This window comes from Papio anubis, chromosome X (assembly GCF_008728515.1).
Source record: "Papio anubis isolate 15944 chromosome X, Panubis1.0, whole genome shotgun sequence".
In the NCBI taxonomy this organism is placed as follows: domain Eukaryota; kingdom Metazoa; phylum Chordata; class Mammalia; order Primates; family Cercopithecidae; genus Papio; species Papio anubis.
This window is the reverse complement of record NC_044996.1, coordinates 23635432-23653601: the sequence shown is the minus strand read 5'-3', so window position 1 is coordinate 23653601 and position 18170 is coordinate 23635432. Positions and strand designations below refer to the sequence as shown.

The 18170-nt window shown below is 41.4% G+C and overlaps 1 protein-coding gene across 6 annotated transcripts in view; it reads right to left on the bottom strand.

Moving 5' to 3' along the window:
* Positions 1-18170, bottom strand: part of ENOX2 (ecto-NOX disulfide-thiol exchanger 2) — a 290205-nt gene that overhangs the window by 54448 nt on the left and 217587 nt on the right. For all 6 annotated transcript variants that reach the window (XM_031660774.1, XM_031660776.1, XM_031660773.1 and 3 more), the window contains 2 exons: positions 12864-13019; positions 2985-3191 (listed from right to left, as the gene is read on the bottom strand). In XM_031660774.1, the coding sequence (XP_031516634.1) occupies positions 2985-3191; positions 12864-13019 (363 nt within the window). The remainder of the gene's footprint in view (positions 1-2984; positions 3192-12863; positions 13020-18170) is intronic.

The following is an 18170-nucleotide window of genomic DNA, read 5'->3' as shown; positions in this document are numbered from 1 at the left end:
TAGAGCTGTCAAATTAATCTTGCAGAAACAATTATCTTCCTTGTTCAAAAATTTCTTCAATTCCCTATTACCTGAGGAGTAAAGACCCAACTGTTAAGCCTTTCGGAGTGTGCTAATAACTGATATTTTGCCTCCTCCTCTCATGTCTACTTAGTAAACAAACCACTACTCGCTGTTTCCTGAATGTTTGCCAAAGCTTACCACCTTTGTACTTTTGCTCATGCTGTTTTTATGCCCCATTGTCCACAAGCAAATGTTTTCCCTTTGTCAAAGACTTATTCCAAAAGCTACCTTTCTTGATGGCCCCAGTTAGAAGTCAGAAATATTCTCGTTCTCCCTCTCCTACCTTCCTCCCTCACTTCCTCCTTCATGGCACTTATAACTTTTAATCTCTTATTAGCAGTGTGTGTGTCATATCAGTGTATTGAGTAATGCCTAGCACTAAGTACATTTTTCTTTAATAAGTAAGTGTATGACTACATACTAACCCTAAATTCATTAAGGGGAAGAACTAAGTTTTACTCATTTTCTACTCTGCACAGAATCTAGCACAAGAGTTTACAGAAGAAAGATGTTCAATAAGCACCTGTTATATCAATGAAGATGCTGTCATCATGAAATGTCTAGCACTTAGACCGAATTCTTCCAAACCATTACTGTTAGGCAAGGAAGTAGTTCAATGTGGCAGTATTAAGAGCTGGGGCCTTTAAGAGGTGATTGGGTCATGAAGGATCTGTCCACATGAATGGATTCATCCATTCATGGATTAATGGATTAATGGGTTGTCATGAGAGTAGGATTGGTGGCTTTATAAGAAGAGGAAGAAAGACCTGCACTAACTCTCTGTAGAGAGCAAGAAGCCCCTTATCAGGTGTGCCACCTAGACCTTGGACTTCCAGCCTCCATAACTGTAAAAAATAAATTCCTTTTCTTTTTTTTTTTTTGAGACGGAGTCTCGCTCTGTCGCCCAGGCTGGAGTGCAGTGGCCGGATCTCAGCTCACTGCAAGCTCCGCCTCCCGGGTTCACGCCATTCTCCGGCCTCAGCCTCCCGAGTAGCTGGGACTACAGGCGCCCGCCACCTCGCCCGGCTAGTTTTTTGTATTTCTTAATAGAGACGGGGTTTCACCGTGTTAGCCAGGATGGTCTCGATCTCCGGACCTCGTGATCCGCCCGTCTCGGCCTCCCAAAGTGCTGGGATTACAGGCTTGAGCCACCGCGCCCGGCCAATTCCTTTTCTTTATAAATTACCCAGCTTCGCCAGCCATGATGGCTCACACCTGTAATCCTAGCACTTTGGGAAGCAGAGGTGGGCGGATCACCCGAGGTCAGGAGTTCCAGACCAGCCTGGCCAACAAGGTGAAATCCCATCTCTACTAAAAATACAAAAATTAGCCAGGCATGTGCCTATAATCCCACCTACTCGGGAGGCTGAGGCAGGAGAATTGCTTGAACCCAGGAGGCAGAGGTTGCAGTGAGCCGAGATCATGCCACTGCATTCCAGCCTGGGTGACAAGAGCAAGACTCCATCTTAAAAAAAAAAAAAAAATTACCCAGTTTCAGGTATTCTGTTATAAGCAACAGAAAATGGACCAAGACACACCCTAAATCTGAATTTTTACTATAAACAGGAGATTTTATGCAAAGTAGTTCTTACTATCTCCACTCCAACCACCGTACTGTACAAGCCACCATCACTTCTGGGTTAGACTAATATTACAGTTGGTTAACTTAGTTCCCAGTTACCACCTCTGCTCATACCTCTCAGCCCATCTTCTGCTCAGAAGTAACATTTCTAAAATGTAAATCAGATCATGTCACTGAATTCCTTAAAATCCTCTAGTGGCTTCTAGAATAAAACACATTGTCATAGTTGCCTACCTTTCAGATTTCATCTCTCAGATCTCTCATTTTCTGTGCTCCAGTCATACTAACCTTCTATTCTCTGCTTGAACATACCAAGTCCATTTTCATCTCAGGGACTTTGGCTTGGTGTTCCTTACTTTGGAATGCTCTTCCCCAAGATGTTCACATGGCAATCTCTCTTCACATTATTCAAGTCTCAGTTCAAATGTCAGAGAAGACTTCCTTCCCTAACAACTCTGGGTACCTTAACATTTTTTATCTTCCTCAGAGCACTTATCAGTACTGAAAGTAACTTATTTATTTGTTTTCATATATATATTATATTTTGCCATTTCCAGAATGCAATATTGTTGATGGCAGGAAGTCTATCTGCCTCAGTCTTTGCTGTATCCCCAGCAACCTAGCATTCTGCCTAGCAGTCAATAAATACTTGACAACTGACTGACTTCCATAACTATTTATGAGCATCTACTCTTTTGCCAGGTTACGTGCTAGATGCTGGGGATTCAATGTTAAATAAGACACAGTCCCTGTCCTTAAGGATTTCATACTCTGGTGGGGGAGACGGATATGGAAAGAGACAGTTCTAGCATGGTACAGTAGGTGTCATGTTGGGAGGAAGCACCAGGTGCTGTGAAAGCCCTGAGGAAGGAGTGCCTAAAGCAGTGCTGGGCAGAGTGGGGAGACAGGTCAGAGATAGCTTACCAGGGAGGGTGTGCTTGAGCTGGAGCTTTAGGGGGTGTGTGTGGTGGGCAAGGTGATTCTAGTCAGAGGAAAAGGCATAAAACACCATGGCACATTCTGGGAATTCGAGCTCACTTAGTGTGGTTGGGACATGGTGTGTAAGGGAAGGAGGGATTCGGGGATAACTCTAAGAGAGAGAGCCCACAGTCAAGGCCTTTAGATGTCACATGTGAGGAGTCTGGATTTATCCCATAGACAACTGGGAGCTACTGAAGAGCTTTAAAGGAAGAAGTTGAATGGGAATATTCAGTTTCCATCTCTGAAGGCAAAAGCAGGTAATACTAAGCCCAAACTTAGCTGCTATAGACACAAATAGTCCTATCTTTAATATCTGCATGGTGCCTGGTGGGCACAATCCCCACATCTAAACACCTACCAGACAGATACAGGGCTTTGTCCACCATGTACTCCTCAGCAAAGCGAATGTGGCAGAAGTTCTTCTTGCTCTTGCGAATGGCAATGATCTCTCCACACTGCTCGAAAACTTCCACGATGATTTGCTCTGTCCCATTTTCAGGCAGGCCACCCACAAATACTGTTTTGCATCCTGGTGGTCTTTCTCGGGTTGCAGGAGGTGGGAGATCTAAGTGTAAGGGCAAAAACATTTGAAATTAAAATGTTTGCTTGGGACAGACCTCTTCAAAATCTAACATTTCCCTGCTATCTCTGTCAAAGTTTTGTCTAAGAGTGTCAGAAGGACGTGGCCTCTGAGGTATTCATCTCTGCTCCATAGAAAACTGACTGCGTGAACCTGAAAATCATTTTATCCATTAGTTTGGTGACCATGATATCTGGAGCATAAAGACCCAGGCCTATCTGTCCGTCCCATCCAGAGTCCTTTAGTTTTGTTCATTACTTTTGTTGTGACAATCCAGCTATGCCAAATTTTTAGTTATTTTTATTAAGAAATTAGTGGGAGAAGTTCCCCTTCCTGAGTCCAAGTGATCTCATTGTTCAGTTCCCACCTATGAGTGAGAACATGTCACGGTGTTTGGTTTTCTGTTCTTGTGATAGTTTGCTAAGAATGATGGTTTCCAGCTGCATCCATGTCCCTACAAGGGACACACTCATCCTTTTTATGGCTGCATAGTGATGGTGTATCGCGCCACATTTTCTTCAATCCAAATGTCACTGATGGACATTTGGTTGATTCCAAGTCTTTAGCACTGTTAACCCCGAATAGTGCGCAATAAACACCGTGTGCTGTGTCTTTATGGCGGCATGATTTATAATCCTTTGGAGGGAGGATTGCACTGAACATACCTGATGTAAATGATGAGTTGATGGGTGCTGGCGAGGTTGATTGGTGCCTTGTAACACACCAATATGGCACAAGTATACATACGTAACAAACCTGCACGTTATGCACATGTACCCTAGAACTTAACGTATAATAATAAAACAAACAAACAAACAAACAAACAAAACAAACCAAGAAATTAGTGGGAGAAAATCCCACTCAGTTTAAACTGTAATTTTCAAGAGTCCTCAGAACCAGGGTTCCTGAGAGAGGATTTGTTTAATTCAGATTGTAGTTACTATATTCTCTCTGTTAATGCTTTTTGAAGGAACAGATTCAGGATTAATTTGACAATGATGGGGTACCTACTTAACAATGCCTACAGCTGTCAGAATGATTTGATTTCACAAAATCAGAGTACAAACCATCCCTTTTATGTTGTTTTTTTAAATCAGTGAGCCTTTCCTCAAATTCCTTTCTGGAGAGGTGAGGTCCAGAGTCAGCCTTGCAGCATTTACAGGGAAATATGAAAGACAGCAGAGAAAACAAGCTCGTCTGGGAAATCATTAACTAAAGTGAGATAAATTTGGCCATAGAGAATCATTAAAAACCTACTTAATGAGATGATTCTCCCTCTGCTTCAAAAAAATATGCACTCATCTTATACATAAAGCCTGTTCTATCTGCCAGCTCCTTGTTGCTATTTACATGTATCAAAGCATTTTCCAAGCAAACTCCTACAGTTTTTAGCCCAACAAAACAAAGCATGATGGTCATGGGTTTTCTAGCATTGGTTTTGTATCTGCAAGGATTTATTTTGTGTAATCCATTCTTTTCCACTCAGCTCTTAACAACACTTCTCCTAACTCAAGATTTGGAGAGCTCAACAACCAGTGATCATAGCTCACATGCGAAAATAAATGTCTTGTTCATAGATTAGGCCAAGGCCCCTAACCTGACTCTTATTCAAGTTGGCAAGCAGCTGATTTGGGAGCTTCCTTGGGTATCAGGATCTCTAGCTTCCTCACTTTGCTACTACTCTCTGTCTTGTTGGTGTGGCTAAGAATAATCAGTTACTCATAATACTCTCTTTTCCTGTATTTGGTCAAAAAAAGGGGTAAAGGAATTCGGGGAACTTACAAACTTTCTGTTAATTTTTACAAGTCTGTAATTTCAAGACCTCACTGTATTGGTTTTTTGTTCTATATGAGAGGATTAGAGGGAAAGGGAAAATAACCTAGTGAGCAGGAATCTGAAATATCTTAGTCACAGGCACTGAAGAGGTTGTAGTTTGGGCCAAAATGGAGAAGATGAGGTCTAGAATTGTTTGAGACTTATGCTTTTGAGTTTTTAAGAACTGGAAGGGATTCTAGCCATCACATTTCCAGTGATTCTTAACTCTGGTGGCACATTCGAATCAATTTGGAAGTTAAATAATGCCTGGGCCCCACTCCAGTGGGTCTGATTTAATTGGTCTGGGGTGTAGCCTGTGCATTCATTTTTGTTGTTGTTGTTGTTGTTGTTGCTTTTTAAGCTTCTCAGGCAGTTGTAATGTGTAGTTAGGGTTGAAAATGATTGACTTAGTCTAAATCTCTGATATTACAGAGGAAAAAGCTGAGTGAGGTTAAATGTCTCATTCCAGGTCACCACATTAGACAGAAGGAACATGAACTTGGAGCAGGTAAACCTAAATTTAAATCTTAACTTCATGACTGACTGTATGACCTTGGGAAGATTATATAATCTCTGAAAACCTTTCTTCATCTTTAAAACAGGGATGCTACTCCTACCTTACAAGGGTTATTGTAGGATAATTGATAATATACTGTCTATATTGCATGTAGTTCAATGCCTAGCACTTGGCAGGTTCCCAATAAATAGCAATCATTTAGCGTTATTATTATTTACTATCATAGAACCCAGTTTTCTTAATTCCCAATCTGGGACTTTCTAAAGTCCTACCAGAAGTCTGGAGTAGAATGGTAGCTAAGACCTGAACTTCTAAACTTCCAGATCCTTGCGTCACCCAGATCTTTAGACAAGGCTGGGTTTGTGAAGGAACCACTCATATGTATAGAGAAATCTACAGCTATGAAGACACATATGGCTTTGACCACGGAACACAACCCCCCCACCGACTATATAAGGTAAAGAATTTTCAAGAGTATCCATATAGTTAGAGCCATGTTTTAAAATTAGAGACTTTAGAACACAATCCTGTTTCAGAATAAAAAGGCTTCTTAAGTTTACTATTTAGGAGAATTAGGTGGCGAAGAATCCTTTTGTGAAGCTAGTAATCACTTTTATACTGTTTGAGTTTCCTTTAATGTACCTTTAGGTCCACTGAGAGACTCTAAAAAGCATCTGGTTACTGCAGCAGTTTCATGTAACAATGAAAAGGCAAAGGCTCCATCCCCTGGCTACATTTGCGGGATTTAAAAATTCTTTGGGAGGCCGAGGCAGGTGGATCATGAGGTCAGGAGATCGAGACCATCCTGGCTAACACGGTGAAACCCTGTCTCTACTAAAAATACAAAAAATTAGCTAGGCATGGTGGCACGCGCCTGTAATCCCAGATACTCGGGAGGCTGAGGCAGGAGAATGGCCTGAACCTGGGAGGCAGAGCTTGCAGTGAGCTGAGATCCTGCCACTACACTCCAGCCTGGGCGACAGAGCAAGACTCCATCTCAGAATAAAAAAAAAAAAAAAAAAAAAATTAATTAAAAAAAAATTCTGTGATGAAGTCATCACCCTTATTTAGGTGCTGTGATTCTTCTGTGGTGACTATCTTCTAAGTAAAAGGGCATAAAAGGCACTAAGAGTAATGTCAAGAATGCTGAGGATTTATTTATTTTCCTTGGGTAAATGTAGAAAGCCTCTTTAATAGCATTTGCTGAGATTTAGGGGTATGCCACCAAGCAGGGTAATGGGCTATACTATCTTCCTTAATGGATAGTACCCATTCCTTAATTAACAGCTCAAAGCACTTTGTCGTCTGGGTCTGATTTTCTAATCCAACTGAAATACAGTGATCAGGGCACCAGCAATGATAACCCATAGGAGAGCAAATTCAAAGCCCACCTATTAATCAGGTAATATGCTAAGTTCTATAGCACCCCAATCACCACTCAGGATGGAGACAAAGAAAAGTTCCATGTATAAAGATTCAAGATAACTGGGAATAAAAAGAACTCTAATCTCTGGTAATGGAAAAGGAGGAGCTTTTAGCAATTCTAATTATACCCAAGCATCCACTCTGGGGAGCTATGTTGGGGCAATCAGAGTCATTGCTGATCTTTGAGAAGTGAGGCAGGAAGCAGCATAGAGAACCGATAAGCCACTTGAATCTTGCTTTTCAAAGGAGCATCACAGATCACTCAGCTGGTTTGCCAGGATTTATATACTGCAAAGTCTTTAAGTCGATTTTATTAGACAGCTCAAGATTGAAGGTCCCCTGGACAATCAGCAGGGGTTAAATGTATGTTAATGTAATCCCAACTGATTGGAAAAATTAGAAGGCTGGGGAATTTTAATTAATGCTCAATTTACCCACTTTCTCTAACTCTCTTTATAGCATTCAGCCCTGAGAGTCTTCCCATTTTGATATCGTAAAATGAAAACATTGCTCTTGCTCTTTTTCTGGCTCCTGGGTATTCTCCCATGTACCTGGACACGGATAGCAGATGATATTCCATTACTTATTCCCTGTTCACTGTTATTTCCCCGTAGACGCAAAATGTAACCTCTCCATAGAAGGTCTAATTGCCACAGTGAAAAATCTTGGCAAAATCAACTTTTCTGGAGAGATGGTATTACCCTCTTTTTTCACCACTAAGAACTGCTAACTGGGAATTCAGTAAATCTCTGATAGACAATCTGTGGAAAAAAAAAAAGTGTGTTCTAGGACACTTTCTTTTTTCTTGTTATATCTCAATTTCCTGGAAATCAGAGGATGTTGCTTCTGCAACAATGGGTTACTCACTCACCATTTATCTTTAGGAGACTGGTACTTGGTCTGCTCCAGTCTAGTTTGATCCATTGACTTTTTATACCAGGTCTGATTTTGCCTAGTCTATAACAGAGAAGTTAAGATCTTTATCAGAGATCTTATGGCTATTTAGTGGTGGAGAGCTGGGATATGAAACCAGGCTGGCCTGTGTCACTTCTGAGCTAGAAAACCTACCCATTACTCTACAGTGCCTGCTCCAGAGAAGGTACAAAGCTCTACATGCTACCTGCTAACCAGCCCTTGCTTTTCCTAATGCACTTTAAAGGGTTTTTGCCTGTATAAATAATTATTGTGGTAGCTACATTTTTAAGGTAGAGAATCATAATTTTAGAGCTGGATAAAGCATTGGAGGTATCTAGGCTAATCTAACCCAATATTTTTGCTTTACAGACAAGAAGGTTGAGACCCAAGGAGGTTATATGACTATCCCCAGATCCCACAGCTAGTTAGTGACAGACCTGGGAATAGAATACAGTTCTCTTGATTTATAAACTGGTAGTCTGTCCTCTATACTATAATACCATTTTTTTTGTACATTTGATGTAGACACACCCAAAAGAGTCTAGTAGGCAGTTGGCTATATGTATCTGAAGCTCAGAAGAGATACAGACTAAAAGTATAGATTTGGAAGTCATTAGTATGTAGTAGTAATTACCCCATACTCTCTTGCTTTGCTTTCTAGACCTCTGACCCCTCCTTCTGTCATCATCCATCCAACTCTCCCTCCCTCCACCATTCAACAAATATTTATTGAACACCTACTATATGTAAGACACTTTTCTAAATGCTGGTAATACATCAGGAGACAAAAGAGACAAAAATTCTGCCTTCGTGGGGTTTATATTCTACAAATTGTATAGTTGGTTAAAAGGTAATAAGTCCAGTCTGGGCAACATGGTGAAATCCTGTCTTTGAAAAAAAATACAAAAATTAGTTGGGCATGATGGGGCACGCCTGCAGTCTCAGCTACTTGAGAGACTGAGGCAGGAGGATCACTTGAGCCCAGGAGGTGGAGGCTGCAGTGAGCCAAGATCATACCACTGCACTCTGGCCTGGGCAACAGAGTGAGACCCTGTCTCAAAAAAAAAAAAAAAAAGATACATGTTATATAAAAAATAGAGAAGGTAAATAGGATTGGGACTGTGGTAGAGAGATAACTTTTAAATAGGTTATCAGGGTCACTGAGAAAGTGACATTTGAGCAAAGACTTGAAAGAAGTGAGAGAGTTAGCCATGCAGATATTTATAGGGAAAGCATTCTAGGCAGGTGGAAGAGCTAGCGCAAAGGCCCTATGATGGGAGAGTGCCTGGTGTGTTCATGGAACAGCATGAAGGTCAGTGTGACCGGAACAGAGTAAGCGATGGGGAGGAGAGTAGGAGATGAAATCAAAGAGACAATGGAGGGGAGGAACAGATCACATCTGGCCTAGGCAATTAAAACTTTGGTCTCTATTGTGAGTGAAATGGGGAGCCATTCAAGGGTTCTGAGCAGAGGAATTACATGATCAGACTTAGGTTTTAAAAGGATCACTCTGTCTGTTCTGTTCAGAATAGACTGTAGGGGGCAAGGGTAAAGAAGGAAGACTAATTAGGAGCCTATTACAATAATTTATAAAATGAATCATGGCAGATACAAACTAAATCATAGCAGTGGTTATTGTGAATATGGAATGATTACAGACATATTGTTAGGTAGACTGACATAATTTTCTCACAGATTAAATGCACTGTGTGAAGGAAAGAAATCCATTAGATTTGGCATTCACTATTTAAGTGAAAATGCCTTAGAGTGATACACTACAGTTTTAGTTCCAATACCTTCCATGTGGAAGTGCACCAGAAAGGGGTATGCTTGAAGTTGGGCTGGAAGAGAGTGTGAGGAGTATGAGGTCAGGAAGCAGTTGAACCTGACTAAAGGGCAGGTATGTGGCAAGTAGAAGTGATGGATTGAAGACAGTCATATGAAGCAGACAAGTAAAAGGTTTTTGAGGTCAGGAGTTGGACTATGAATCTGCAGGCAATGGGAGCCACAGAACAATTTTATGGTTCTGTATATGTGACAAGCACTTGGATGAAATGTCAGGTGGGACACGGGGGAGGGAATGGATGGCAAAGATACTTTCTAATAAAGCAACAAGAATTAGAAGCAGACTGGATGGTGAATAAAGAGACTGTATGAGTCCCTAAATCACAGGACCTCATTGCTGAGAGGAATTTCAGAGGCCACTGAGTGTAAGAGAATATACCAGAGACAGGCAGGAGTAAGGAGTGGGGTTTATAATTGATATGGTTTGGCCCTGTGTTCCTGCCCAAATCTCATGTAGACTTGTAATACCCTATGTTAGAGGTGGGGCCTGGTGGGAGGTGATTGGATCAGGGGGTGGATTTCTCATGAATAGTTTAGCACCATCCTTTTGGTGCTACTCTTGTGATAGTGAGTGAGTTCCCGTGAGATATGGTTGTTTAGAAGTCTGTAGCACCTTATCCCCATTCTCTTGTTCCTGCTCCTGCCACATGAGACACCTCGCTCCATCCTTGCCTTCTGCCATGATTGGAAGCTTCCTGAGGCCTCCCCAGAAGCAGAAGCCACTATGCTTCCTGTACAGCCTGCAGAACCATGAGCCAATTCAACCTCTTTTCTTTAAAAATGACTCAGTCTCAGGTGTTTCTTTATAGTAATGTGAGAATGGACTAATACAATAATCAAGGCCTGATCAGGCAGGGTTGGTGGGCTGAGACAATAAAGGGTTCAGTCACACCAAATCCCTGTTCTTCCTTTCCTACCCTGCTCTTCCCATCTCACCTTCACAAAGCAATGTCTTGGGGCCACTAACAACAGTGTCACTTTTGCCATGCTTTCAGCAGAGAACTAAGAGAAGAAGCCCTTCTATTAGTGTTTTCTCCACCCAAGTAATCCAAGCCCCCTTTGAACAAAACTCAAGTTCTAAAGACCAAACAGAACACCAGTTTACTTTAAGCTGTGTCAAGAGTTTTATGTTTGAATTCAATTCCAAGGCCAAGTTTCTTCCCAGAAGCCACCAATTTACTGGTGCTGGTTGCCCCGTAAGCATTCTTAATACAAGGATGAAGAACTAAAAGACAGAGCCATGGGGGAGATATGGTGCCCTCTTACTCTGTGGCCCTTCCAACTCAGAACTGAAGAGGCATGGCTGCAGGTGGGGAAAGATAAAAATGTATTTGAGAGATGTCAGTCTGTTTCTTTTACTAGAGGCTATCGAAAGTTAGAGCCTTTTTAAGCTATATATTTCTAGATTCATTTGAAGACTGCTCAACAAAATGGTCTATGTGTCATAAACAAGGCATCTGTGCTATTCTTTAGAAATTTAGAAACTGAACATCCTGTGAAGTCAACTACTGCACCCAACCTGGACATTATAGGGTGTGAGCCACCCTGTTAGCTTAGATGTGCTTGAGACCATGAAAGCCTGCTGCAGGCTGATTATGCGATAAATGAATGATTAAATCAGCAGGATTCTACCCTTTCATAAGCAGGAGGTTTTAACACTGGCAGTGCCTAAATTCATGGCTTTTTATGTAGAAAAGGTACTATCAGGAATGCACAACTTTCTCTAATCTGAAAGCAACATGCTGAAAGGTAAAAAAGGCCATTGCCCACTTGTAGGGACAGTGGAACTAAGAGTAAGAGACAGATAAAATGGTGCTGCTCATTCACTTAGGCACTAAACACAAATCCAGGAATGGCCATTTGAGCTGGCAAGTAAGGCCTGCAAGGGCCATCTTATTCTCCATTCCCTAATTCTCCTTGTGACATACTAGCTCTTCTCTCAATACAGTCCTCTGAGATGCTGGCCTCCTAGATTTCTTATTGGTCTGGAAGGATGTCTCCTGTTGACAACCACGTTCAAAAACCAGAAGAAAGCATAAAGATCTGTTTTTTTCGTTTTCTAGCAAAAGGGGCCAAGATGATCTATCCAGCCAACCTTGATTGATTCTAAAATCCTCTCAGTTATGAGCAGACCATACTACGTAAAATCTGGGTCCCTGCCAGGGCTTGGGCCGTGATTAACTGATTCCTATTTAAGGTAGGCGATGAAATATTTGTCTGAAGTCACATGTCAAAGATTCATATTTATCCTGATAAGGCAAGGTCATTTGATCTATGTCCTAAACCACTGAATGTATCCCTTAACAAACAGCTCTAATCTTTGTACTGTAGTGGTGGTTCCCTTGGTATGCCATCCAATATGACTAGAACTATGGAAAAATCATTAAGGAGGCTTGGGGCACATGCAGAATCAGCTTCTAATCACTGAATGTATATAAAACTACAAATGCATTTGGAAAAAAAGTTTTAGTCAATTATTATTAGTGGGACATTTTAAGTAAAATATGGTCATCATATCTTTACACATGTTTTAAAGTGAATCTAAGGAGAAGCCTGTTCATTACTGACAAAAATGGATCTCTACTTCCACATGAACTGCTTTGACTGGTGGCTACAAGTAGTGTGACTTAGTCTCAATATTCCTCTCTGCCCTTCCAATATGTTGAACCATGCCTCACTGTATATTACAGCCCATCGGTTGAATAGCAGTGGTTCAAGTGATGTATGAATAGCTGCTAGCAGTGGAAGATTCTCAGCACCAAATGTATATTCTCATGTGCCTCAGACCACACTCTGTCTCTGCCATCATCAGTACATGGGGCAGTTATGAAAAGGAAAGACTACAAATGATGGTGTTGAGCAATCTGCATGCTTCCTTCTTTACTAACACACGTGAATTCCTTACCAGACTGCATTAGAAACATGTATCATTTGTACTGCAACCTGCACACAGAAGTCTACTGTTGTGTACATAAAATTCAACCCTGCCTAGCAAGAGAAAATTTTCCTGTCTTTGGTTCTCTAGGTGAAGCTTTCGTAGAAACATCTACAAAGCCCTTGGGTATTCTTTTGAAAAAGAAGAAGGTTTTCTTGTACACTAAAACATTGTGTCTTGTGTGGAAAAAAAAGCAGCTTATTACTTGGATTTGGAGGGAAGAGCGTGCAGCTTTTACAGTGTATGATCTCTTTTACTACTGGCATATCTGGAGGAATTGGTGGAGGTACTATTCCCAAACCAGGCATCATTGGAGTTATTGGTGGAATTCCAGTCATCATTCCAAGAGCAGGATCGAAGTCTAAAAAAGGAGAAGAGAGAACAATAAATGACACCAAGCAAAGTTAAGTGGAGAAAGAATGTTACTTTGTAAGCTTCAAATCAAAGGCCTTTCTAAGACAGAGGCAAAATATTTAACAAGCATGGTACTTAGTATTCCTAGGTCTTAAATATTATTTTATAGTTGTGCATTTTCCTTTGGGGATGGGGCCATTTTGTTTGACCAGGGCTTATTTAAGTCTCTGCATCTCATTGTGGCATCCAAGGTCTTTCATAGCATGGCCATGCCTTGTCTATTGATTTTGCCTCTACTAGTTTCCAACACACACTCTCTGCTCCATTCCGAGAAGGCTTTTTACTGTCCCTTGTACACGTTTTCTTCGTACAGTACAGCATGATATTAAGAGCACAGAGTTTTGGGGATCAAGCAGACCTGGGTTTTAGGTCTACCATTTGCTTAGCAGGATGAACTTCCAGTTCCTCGTCTGCAAAATAGGGTTAATATCACCTACGTTACAGGAAGCTGTGAGGATGAATCTAATGTGCTGAGCATAGGTTTGAAAAATAACTACTCTCTGTGCCTTTGTTCATGTTGTTCTTTCTGCCTGGAATTATTTGAGCCTCTGCAAATTCTCCCCATGCTTCAAGGCCTGGCTTAAGTGTCACCTTCCTTGAAGAGGCTTTTCCAGATAATTCTGGTTCATTCTTGACTTTGCCTCTAAAAGCTATTGGTTCTATACTTGTTACCATTGACTTTTTTATTTTGCATCATTCTTTGTTTAATTCAGGGATGCCTCTAGCATGTGTGGGGGCACCCAAACAAGTATTTTTTTGTGGGGCCTATCTACGTACACAATTTGTTTCACTGCTAATCAGTACTGGCAGCATTTTCGTGGCACAATCTCACGCGATACCATGAAAGAAATACCACACCAGCCAGCTGGAGTGGTTTCCTTGCCAGGCCACTCTCCTGGAACCAAGACTCTGGGGAGGATTCCATGAGTCCTGAAGCTTCTTGGGGCATCTAGTTCACTGCACATACAGGTCAGAGGATTGGAGAGTATCCCAAAGGGGAGAAATGGGAACTCAGGTATACATGTGTCCAGTTTAAGACTAGGGCTTCTCAGATGATAATGCCAGTCACAGTCTGCCCCAGACACTGCAGGGGAACTTAGAAAATTTCAAGAAAGGTACTTCTTACAACCAGAATACAAGAAGGAGCTGCTCTGGACCCAGGGCAGCTGCCCTGATGATACTGCTTGCTTGGCCAGTGCTTGGCTCTGGAAGGGGACTTAGAAATTATCCAGGTAGGCATTCCAAAGCACAGGGGCCCCTGAGGAGGAGCCCCACTTGCCTGGGTCTAAGGACAGTATTGATTTCATTGTTTAAATCTTGTCTCTAGATCAAAATGGAATTTCTCTGAGAGAAGAGAGTACACTCTACTTCTTTGTTTCTCTGCCTCCCACTTCTGTCTTTGCTATAGAACCACACACAGTGGACTGCAAACAAAAAAAGTACTGCAGCTTGAGGGGTTCTGGTAATTCAGGGGCAGTTGCAGCAGCAGTAGCAGGCCCTACTCCCAAAGACTTCATCATGTTCACCACACAGGCCAGAAGGGTAATGCCTGTACACATGTCCTTAAAGTGGCCCTGAAGTCACCTGGGTGGCTCTTTCTCTCTAAGATGCTGAAGGAGGTCAACCTAAACAGCAGGAAGAACCCAGGATTCCCACAGAAGCAGAACCTCAGGTCTGACAGGCACAATAAGAGTGAGATCTAGAGCTGGGCAGATGGGCAGGCAGGTGGCACATGGGCATCCCCTGTTACAAAGGCAGCCCAAACAAGCTAGGGCATTACCCAGTCTCTCACATGCCTTTTAAATGTGATGTCAAGACCCTGAAAATGTTTGGGAAGAAAAAAATTCTCCCAAAAGGAAGTTTTATTTTTATGAAAATATTTACTTTTAGCCCTCAAATGTCATCTCACTCAACTTGCATGTAGACACACACACATACACATACACACACACACACACACACACACACACACACACGCACGTACCCTCCTTCCCTCCCTCCCACCCACGGCTCTCATATCTATACTGTACTCCATATAGTGGTTATGTGATCTTGAAGAAAGTTTCTTAATATCTGTGTGCCTCCATTTCCTTTTTGGTAAAAGTGGGGGGCAAATAATGACATTTAGCTCAAAGGATGAAAGCACAGAACAGATATGAAGACCTCTGGCAAGACAGATAGTCCTGATAGGTAAGTTGCCTTCTTTCCATTTAAAATGTGAAAACCCACACTGATAAATCCACTGATTCAGGCATTCATTCACACATTCACAAACATCTGTGATAGGCTTCCTATATGTCAGGCTCTATGCAAGTGTTGGGGGTGGTGTCTAGGTTTCCTGTTGGATCTTAGAGAACCAAAATAAGAGCACTGTGGTTAAGAATGCCATTTATGTCTTTGGAAAATTTGATTCCTCATGCAGAAGATTTTGGAGAAATTGTTAATATTATCTTACCCATTTACAAACTGTTATTTTTCGTTAGGAAAAGATCAGATTAGATTGTGTGCCAACAAAACAATCCCATCTATTTTTCCTATTCTACTGAAATGTTTGTCTTCCTTTTATTGTTCTGCCTGCCTTCTTATTGTTATTCATATAGCTCTGTCACTCACAACTCTACCTTACCACAGATTACAGAAACATCAGTTCATTAAACAAGTTCTGCCACTTCGGCTGAGAAGGAAATGTCTGTCTCTATGTACTGCCTACTAATAAATGGAGACAAACAAAAAACAAATATACAGGATAAATATAACTCCTGACTGATGTACTTACCACTCTGCTGTTTCATATAATTACATTAATATTTTATAAATTCATTTAAAAGCAAATGTATTCATTGCATATGGCTAAAGCCAGAGTAGATAAACTACCCCTCTTCCTTTTGTTCAATATGCCAGGAGTTCCATAGGCTACACTGCCCATAAGGGCTTGCTAGGGAGCAGGTTGTACATGACATTTCAAAGGCTTCTATCACGTTATTTCTTTTGCTTATCTTTAATCATTAAGCACCAAAGTGAATGTGGATTTCCAATGTCGACCAAGACCATTTGAAGTCATGGGCTTTATACATATATTGCAGAACCTGAAAAATCAAAGAAGTCCAGCAATTTAAAACACACTGGGAATAGAACACCAGAGAAATTCTCTCCCTTTTCCAGGACCCTGGCCTGGCTTGTAGAGTACTACCAACAAGTACGTACCATTGCCACTTATGTTAGGAATTCAAACTTTCAAAGATTTGAAATCATATAAAAGAGTTATGGAAAAGGCCAAGATACTCCTCCAAAGTCCTTTTTGCAATAAATATCCTGTTCTGTTTTGCTTTTACCGTCTCTTCTAACACCATTTCCCTACTGCCTTCTTGACTCTTGGCATGGCCATTGCCGAAAGAGTCATGACATGTTGATTTGTATTCTCTCTCTTTTTTTTTGGAGATGGAGTCCCGTGCTGTCATCCAGGCTGGAGTGCAGTGGTGCGATCTCAGCTCATTGCAACCTCTGCCTCCTGGGTTCAAGCAATTCTCCTGCCTCAGCCTCCCTAGTAGCTGGGATTACAGGCATGCGCTACCATGCCTGGCTAATTTTTTTTTTTTTTTTAATTTTTAGTAGAGATGGGGTTTCACCATGTTGGTCAGGCTGGTCTCAAACTTCTGACCCCAAGTGGTCCACCTGCCTCGGCCTCCCAAAGTGTGGGGATTACAGGCATGAGCCACCAGGCCCAGCCTGTATTCCCTCTTCTGATTCGTGTACTTCCCAAAGTCCCAACCCACTGGAAATTCTGCAAATGCTGTCTGTTAGCTGGGGCCAGCTTGCTCCTCAGACTTGCAACTCTACCATGTGATTTCAAGTAATGTTTCTATGTAGCTTTAAGCCTTCCTGCTACCTAGCAACTTGCACTTACTCAACCTTGGCAGAGTGATTATTGCCCATTCTCTGTACACATCTGAGCCAAGGAATTACAATGGAGGCAAATGTCATTTCTGTGCAGCTACCCAGTTATTCCTCTATCTATTCATTCAATATTTTGATGACAGGTCCTATGTCAGGTGTCGGGGTTTCAGAAATGAATAAGACAAAATCCTTGGCCTTATACTCTAGTTTGGAAACAACCACGCAAACAGTTACAATGCTGTACCATCAATGAATCACCATAATTGTTTATTAAGTGCTTAAAATGTTTTAGGTTCAGCGCTAAGCATTTTATATAATCACATTCTAATAGAGCTGTGAGCTTACATATTGTTATCCTTCATTTTATGGATAAAGAAATTGAGGGTCAAGGGGGGTTTAGTTACGTGCTCAAGTTTACACAGCCAGTAAGAGGCAGACCTAGAATTCAAATCCAACTTGGTCTAATTCTAATGCCCTTAACCACTACACTGCCTCTCAATGTAGTATGACAATGGTTTCAATAAATTAATACAATTGCAGATATAAAGTGAAGCAAATTGTTGAAAAAATAAGGCATTTGGGCAGCAAAATGTTTACATACAATTCTTTTTGCCCCAATGTGGTGGATTAAAGTTGGATACAAATTCTTTGATTCTCCTTCCATTAAGGTAAGGGTCTATGCCCTTATCCCTTTGAATCTGGATGGGCTTTAGAACTGCTTTAACCAACAGAATATGGCATAAGGGATATTGTGTCCTTTTTGAGGCCCAGGCATTAAGAGAGATGCAATTTCTACCTTTTGTCTCTAGAAATGAGTGATAACGGGAGCTTTTCATCCTCATGTAAGGCTGACTACCCTGCTAGAGAGACCACGTGGAGAGGGACTTAGAGCAAATGGCAGAAGACGGATCCAGCTGAGCCCAGTCTTGTATCTGTCCTTACCAAGGTGCCATGCATATGAGTGAAGTCTTGAAATCAGCCTGCCACAACTGAGGTATCCCAGTTGATATCATATAGAACAGAAAAATTGCCCATTTCAGTCCTACCCACATTCCTCATCCAGAAAAATCTTAAAATATAATAAAATGATTGTGTTTTAAGTCACTAACTTCTAAGGTAGTTTGTTATATAGCAATAGATAAGGAGAATATCCAGCCTGGCTGCAGTGGAGTGTTATTGGTTAATAGAGTTAACAATTTTCAAG